Source organism: Papilio polytes, unplaced genomic scaffold (genome assembly GCF_000836215.1).
Source record: "Papilio polytes unplaced genomic scaffold, Ppol_1.0 DF822067.1, whole genome shotgun sequence".
NCBI lineage: Eukaryota > Metazoa > Arthropoda > Insecta > Lepidoptera > Papilionidae > Papilio > Papilio polytes.
This window is the reverse complement of record NW_013527137.1, coordinates 5,515,733-5,523,290: the sequence shown is the minus strand read 5'-3', so window position 1 is coordinate 5,523,290 and position 7,558 is coordinate 5,515,733. Positions and strand designations below refer to the sequence as shown.

Genomic DNA, 7,558 nt, shown 5'->3' with positions numbered 1-7,558 from the left:
GGCGTCATCACGCGCATTGAGGTACCACACTTTGCTTCTATATCCCGGAAATAACGATACGAAAACACTTATATCTGGTTACTAATAACTTCGCCTGTGTGAAATAGTAAAATTATAGCTTATGTTACTCAGTTATAACATAGCTTTTTAATAGTGAAAGAATTTTTGATATCGGTCCAGTAGTTTTTGAGTTATTTCAATATATACAAAAATCCATGAATACAAATCTTTCCTCTTTATGTTAGTATATATGTGACACTTTATAAGTCAAGTTACTAAGTTTCTTAGTAAAATTCCGAAGTAAATTAGACCTCTATAGTTTTATTGAACCCTAGTTTAGCTTTGTATGCTTAAAATTATGGAATGTAAAAAAAAAACTAGTCATAAATATATCTATATAATGTTTACTAATTATATGAAAAGGAAATATTTGTATCTGTATGTATTGAAATAACTCAAAAACTACTGGGCCGATTTACAAAAATTCTTACACCCTTAAAAAGCTACGTTATCAGTGTGTAACATAGTCTATGTTTTTTATTATTTTTTAATTTAACACGGGCGATGTCGTGAGCAACAGCTAGTCAGTTATAACGTAGCTTTTTGATGGTAAAATATTTTTTTTAAAGTCTATTACTTTTCGAGTAACGTACTAAATATTTTTTTAATGTTTTGGTAGATATAACTGTTTTCGTTTTGTTATTCTAAGCTCGGTAACCGCCACAGAGCTAGCATGCAGAGCTAACATACCTACCGTATACTAACTGCGCAATGTTGTGACGTTCAATCGTGTTGTCATGGTAACCAAGTAAAAGAAACATAAAGTAAGTGTGGTTTAGAAAGCGATCGACCGTCACGCAATGCAGTCAAGAACGTACGTTGGTACTCATGAGGGGTTCTCTGCAGACGGGCACGATAACGGTACCGGCCGGAACAGACCCCAAGCTGATCCTCGAGATGTTTGACCGCCAGAGGTCCCCGCTGTCCGTGCCGGTGCCCCCCGCGCCCACCGCGCCCAACGCGCCCTCCGCGCCCACCGACATTCACTAAGCCACGCCCACACTCCCATAGCAATCTTATACAAATTGTATCCACTTTTTATACTTGTACCCGATACAATATCGACTTTATACTGATTTTATATTTGACTTTCTTATTGTATAGAATCATGTTCATAATAAATGTTTTTAAGTGTCATCGAATTATTAGATACTTTTTCATGCGAAATATTCCTTTGAGACAGCTAAATACTGCCCGAGTTTTAAAAATATAAGAACTTTGAATATATAGCAAAAGCTATCTTTTATTTGCTAAAATATATAACTGATTGGTCACATTTTGATATAAAAAAAATTGTTAGTTTATTGTACATTTTCTGTTCTAAGTTAATTTATAAGAGATTATGCATTTTATAGTTGAATACTTTTACCATTACAATTGTGTTTGTATTATTGAAAAATACTTTTTTTATACTTTTTAATACTATAAAAAATATTCGTACTTAAGACCGAGGAAAATTAATTCAGTACAAAAAATGGAAGCCATAGCAGTTGTTCAAAAAACATTACTGCAATTTGATTGTAGTTTGTTTTTTTTTTATCATTAAGGGAAATTCTATTAAAAAAGGTAGAACACCAATATTTTTACATATTACCGTCTCTTTCAAACTCTATGATAGAAAAAGACGGCAATATGTGTTGTGCATTCGACTTCTATTAAGGAAATGTTTGAATATTCTACGAATGTCACGTGCCTATTTATTTCATTTTTTATAGATAAAAAAAAACTTTATTGTAGGTAATTAAGTTTCGACAAGTAATTTAGTATTTTTTTAATTATAGCATTTAGAATATCCATGGCATTGTCAATTTTATTAATTAAATTGATTTTATCATTTCATATTTTGAATTGTATATTTAGTATTTATGTTTAAGTAAAAAATGAGTGGAGTTTTTTGCAATATTTTAGCTCTTTTTTATTTTAGGCATACGTTTTTATTTTAAAATATTTTTTGAAGGCAGCTGAAGTGTAATAATTGCCATATTATATTAAAAAAAGTTACAAAACAGTATTTGGCAAGGAATGATTTGCTTTTCATCACAATTTGTGTATGGATGTATTTAGGCATAATTATAATATTTTTTAAGTAGAAAGTGCCTGCCTTTTATAAGTATTAACCAATCAGACGCATTCGAGCTAAGATGTACCGCGTCCAGTTTGCTTTTAATAATGTACAATTATTATTAATGCTGATTGATAGCATTTTTTTTAATATTTGATATGAAAATTGCGATTTGTATTCGACGTTATTACACAAAAATAAATGCTAAGATAAAGTAAAGCGATTTTATTTATTCCCCTATTTATTATAGTTAGTAGCTTATACCAGAGATTCCGCCAGTGTGTAATTTAAAAAATGTATGTAGCCTATGTGTTATTCCAGAATATTCTCTAAACCAATGCCAAACATCGATACGTTTAGTCGTTCTGGCTGGAAATTCTAACAGCATCCGTCCGTATATTTTCCAATAAAAATTAAAAAGTCAACTTTTTAAAGTCATATCTCATTTTTTAAATAAATTAAAACTCATTGACGAATATTTAAAAAAAAAAAGAATAGACAACGAAAAAATACCGTCATCTGTCAATCCGTTGCCTAGCAACCGATAACAACGCTTTTTATATTTGGAACAGCTTTACAACGCGGAAAAGATTTAGAGATATTTTGCTAGGAAGTACATTAATATCAGTATTGAGAATGGAATGCAAGTGTACGAAGGAGGAGGTGCCGGCCGCGCCCGTGTTACCGGAATGCGTCTGCCCGAGGGACGACCACGACATCGTGGAACACGAGGAGCACTGTCTGCAATATAGGCACGAGCAAATGGTTTATAGAGATGTAAGTATTTTAGACTAGCTTTCGCCCGCAACTTCGTTCGCGTGGAATTAGAAAAGCAAAAGTGAGTAACCTTTGTGTTTTTTCAGACTGTCCTCTACATCTATAACAAATTTCTTCGAAATCCGTTCAGCCGTTTAGGCTACAAACTCTAACTAACATCCATCCATCTAATCTTTCGCATTTATAATGTTAGTAGTTGAAAGGCACTACGAAACATAAGTACGTAAAATACGCAATTTTTTAGTAAAATCACTAGTTTTCCGTTATACGAGCAAGATTATTTGCACGTAACTTTCTACGATATATAGGAATGTAGGTTATAGAAATTTGTAAAAAAAAGAATTATCAAAATCGGCCCACTAGCGGCGGAGTTATGCCGTAACACACATTAAAAAAACATACAGACGAATTGAGAAACCTTTGTCTTTTGGGAAGTCGGTCAATAACAAAGGCTCACGTTGACATTTATAACGTTCCTCCTTAATCTTTTCTGAGTATAGGGTAAAGTTGAGCATTATTTACAATTACCAACAATTATAAGTACGTATTCATGTTAATTTTGTGACGATTTTAGTCCGCGGTATGTGAGTGCTACGACACAGTGCCGCCAGCGACGGAAGACGAGTGCTCTTGTTGTCGCTGCCCAGTGGACCAGTGCCGCTGCAACAGAGCCGGCAGAGAGGTTTTCGATGAGTTAGTATTCAAAGAAATAAGCATTGAGTTTTAACGTGTTAATAAAACAAATAGTCTTAAACGGCGCCAAGAAACCTAAATTTGAAGCAAACGGTTAAAATCTGACAAAAAGAAAGACTGCAAATAGCAGTCCATGTATAATCTGATCATCCGAAGCCGATATCTTTAAATACTCTCTTACTCTCTCTCTCTTTACGTTGGTTCTAACTGTTAACTTATATAAAAAAGTTTGATAATAAATGAAGGCAACAGCTAGAAAATCGTATTTTAGGGCTGATATAAATAGGTGTATCTTTATTATACTAGATGGCGCAGCAAGCGCGTGATGGGCGCCATGCCCGCCGTGCTCGAGGCCACGCATCCTCTCATGCAGAAGTTCCAAGATACATTAAAGCGGTTCCTCGAAAAGGAAAACCAGATCGCCGCTGACGAAATACAACGACTGGTATGTACAACTATTTAATATATTTATCTGTTTTTCGTGGAGAGTGAAAGAGACGCCAAGAAATTTCTTTGTAGGTGTTCCGACAGTTCAAATGTTACTATAATAATCTTCGTCAATGAAATGTTTGAGAATTCAAGAAAAGTATTATTTTCAGAAAGACGAACTTAGACAAAGCAAAGATGCATACGACAAGGACCTCGAGACAATCTACAGAGATGATCACGATACCAACGCCCAAAGAGTACGTTATATTCTAAAACACTTATTTTAATAAATTTATATTTACGTAGACATAATCTGTTTAACAATATTACCAAATTACGAACTTAAAAAATGTAGAAATGTAGACAAACTCGAGTAGTAACTAAAATGTTACAAAAATTGTATCAGCCTTACAAATAAACGCGCCTTAATAAACTTACTCAGTTCATTCCTAAGTTTAATTTTATACACCGTTTATTTTTAAGGCTGCATGACTTTTTATAAAAATAAATTTTGGGTACAAGGTACTTTTTATGAGTTTCCCTTTAATACAATATTTCAAAGGCCCTTATTGGAGAGTACGAGCAGACGTTGGCGGCGAAGAGAGCGGAACGTTTAGCTTCCGAGGAACGTGTTCGCGTTTCCACTGAGAAATACAAACAGGCCCGTGAGAAATTGGACTCGAATGCCATACAAGGTAAATATTTATGTCACCTTACAACTGACACTTTAATAACTAGTAATATGCTGTCGGTAACGTCGTTTCAAATCTACTGACGTCTTTCTGGTGTTACTCATGTCGTTTTTTGACGTTACTTTTGTCGTCCGATGTCATATTCTAGAACGAGAGGCCACAGAGGAGCTTGAAGCTCTGACGACACTCTGCCGACAGCTGGAGGCCTGGAGAGATGAAACGGAATCAGATCTGACTGTCAATCAGCGAATGTCAGAGAAAATGAAGACGGAAAAGAAAGCTCTAGCGGATGAGAAGAGACAATTGGTTAGCAAGCGAGCAATTTAAAAAATAATAAAATTAGAACATTTCGGTTGTTGTATGTTTACTTTTTTCAGGATATGATTATCTACAACTTAAGCAACGAGGTATGGAAGCTGGAGTCCAAGCTGGAGCTGTTCCAGAAGCAGATGGAGATAAAGAATGCTGAGATGGAACAAGTTAACGATAAGGTTTTTCAAATTTATATCCTACTAGCTGTTGCTCGCGACTTCGCCCACGTGAAATTAAAAAATAATACAAGATATAGCTTATGTTACTAAAAAATAAATTACCTTTCTCATGGTCAAAGAATTTTTAAATCTGCCCAGTATTCTGCGTGAATCAAATACATAAAAAATCCAAAAATACAAATCTTTTCTCTTTATAATGTACTATACTATACTCTAACTATACTCTATATAGTTAAATCAATTTCATTACAAAGAAGTCATAGTCAATTCACGATATTGCTATCGAGTTGTTTTTAGCGACGTAGAATAGTATTCCAGAAGTTGACAGATCTGAACCCACATAACCAGGTAACTGCGTACGCGGCCGAGCTGGAGGACTTGGAGTTAGACAAGCGGCGGCTGGTCAGCCTCTGGAACTCGGTTCTTGTCAACATACAGCAGCGCGACAGGGTGTACGACTCCGTGCGGGATGACTATAGGTTATTGACTATATTCATTAAACTAATTACTTATTTAAGACTCTTCTCTTCGCGCTTAACTTACCTCAGCAAATAATAATCTACCAGGACGACTGCAACTGCCATAGAATAAGCAATCGTGGATTTAATGGAGGTGTTAGAGTATTTATTTACATTTGATAAAATCTGCAGGAGCAACGTAATATAATTATTTTTACAATTTTCAGAGCGCTGCAAGATAACTATCGTACGTTACTTAACAATCTGGAAATATCAAAGAAAGTCGCTATCGAGGAGATGAACAGAAGCAAGGAGATTGCAATGAACAAGGACAAGATCAACTACGATAACGCCGCCGCAACCAAATACTGTAAGTTTATTTATTTACTAGCTGTTGCCCGCGACTTCGTCTACGCAATATTAAGATAAAAAGAAGCCTATAATATGCCCGTCTATGTCAGCTACCCTTCACTGAAAGTCCGATCGAAATCGGCCCAGCCGTTTCGGAGGTTACCCGGAAGAAACGCGGCTTGCGAACAGACAGACAAACAAAAATCTAATGCGATTTTCGTTATCAGCAATGCAGATACATCATCTTCCCGAAATCTGGAATTTATCCTTTGATGTTACAAACAGACACTTCAATATTATTATATGTATAAATAAAAATAAGGCATAATACAAAATGACGGGATGCATGCATTATATACAAATGTTTGTAGTGGAGTTTGAGCAGTCGCGCCGAGATGCCTTGGAGTTGCAGATAGCCGAGCTCACAGAGTCTATTCAGATGACGGAGAGAGATCAGGAACTTGTGAAATCGGTAACACACTTAATTGTTTTTTAATAAAATTGAATAATCGATGCATTTTTATACACAATAACTTTATACATGGAAGCGTTAAAAGTTGCAATGATTGTCTCTTTGTGACCAACTCTGATGGATTGATTAATTTTGGTGCCAATTAATACCATTCTGAAGTAACGTAGTTAAGAATATATCTAGTTTATTCTCTTTAGCAATCATGTACAGTTACTTTATTTAAATTGAATTTGTTAAACAGGAGAATCAAACAATGAAGAATATACTAAGAACTACCGAAAAGGATTTACAACATAAAACTGAACTGAAGTTGAAATTAGAGAATGAGATATTATCGAATCTTCAAGAGTGCTTGCTGAATGATAAAGCGGTGGAGGCCATGGCCAACGGCATTAAAAAGATGAGGGAAATGTCTAGGAAACAAGTAAGTGAAATTCCGAAAAATAGATATAGCTTTTGTCTTGGTTCGAGCGGAATATAAAACTTAGTAAGGTCTATGTGTTCTTCCAGACTATGATTGACTTTTGTGCCTTTCATCAAGATGTGTTCTTTCTAGCAAAAAGAGATAGCAATATCATTTTGTACAGAAGATATGCCCGCGGGACTCATCTCTTTTCCTTATTAATTTAACGACGTTAGTTACTAATCTAACTGTCCTAACAGATACTTGTCATTTAAACAAAATATATACGTATTTTAGGAGATGACACTAACTGGAATGGAGAACCAGCACGCTAAGATCGTGCTGGACATCGAGGTGCACCGCAGCCGGCAGGCGCACAACAAGCGCGTGCTAGAGGAGTGCATGGGCAAGGTGGCCGCGAGAGAGAAAGAGATAGAACAACTGCAGGAGAAGTATGACCGCAAGTCGCTGTTGCTCACGCGCAAGCAACGGGATTTGGACATCATTATGAAGAAATATTTAGCACTTAAAGAAGCTTTTGATGTACGTTTTGTATCCATTTAGTATATCCTTTTTGTATAAAAGAGTTAAAAAACATACATTGCGTTTAGATGAAATCGCCCCAAGAGCGGCGCATCCAGGAGTTGGAGCAGCAGATCCGTGAGTTGCG

At 35.5% G+C, this 7,558-nt stretch overlaps 1 protein-coding gene across 1 annotated transcript in view; it reads left to right on the top strand.

Annotated features, from left to right (window-relative positions):
• Positions 1-2,642: 2,642 nt before the first annotated feature.
• Positions 2,643-7,558, top strand: part of LOC106106884 (myosin heavy chain, skeletal muscle, adult) — a 7,966-nt gene continuing 3,050 nt past the window's right edge. The window contains 13 exon segments of the mRNA XM_013287544.1: positions 2,643-2,899; positions 3,474-3,592; positions 3,899-4,037; positions 4,192-4,278; positions 4,584-4,716; positions 4,862-5,019; positions 5,091-5,204; positions 5,553-5,683; positions 5,890-6,032; positions 6,385-6,485; positions 6,727-6,909; positions 7,186-7,431; positions 7,500-7,552. Coding sequence (XP_013142998.1) covers positions 2,759-2,899; positions 3,474-3,592; positions 3,899-4,037; positions 4,192-4,278; positions 4,584-4,716; positions 4,862-5,019; positions 5,091-5,204; positions 5,553-5,683; positions 5,890-6,032; positions 6,385-6,485; positions 6,727-6,909; positions 7,186-7,431; positions 7,500-7,552 — 1,748 coding nt within the window. The 5' untranslated portion in view covers positions 2,643-2,758.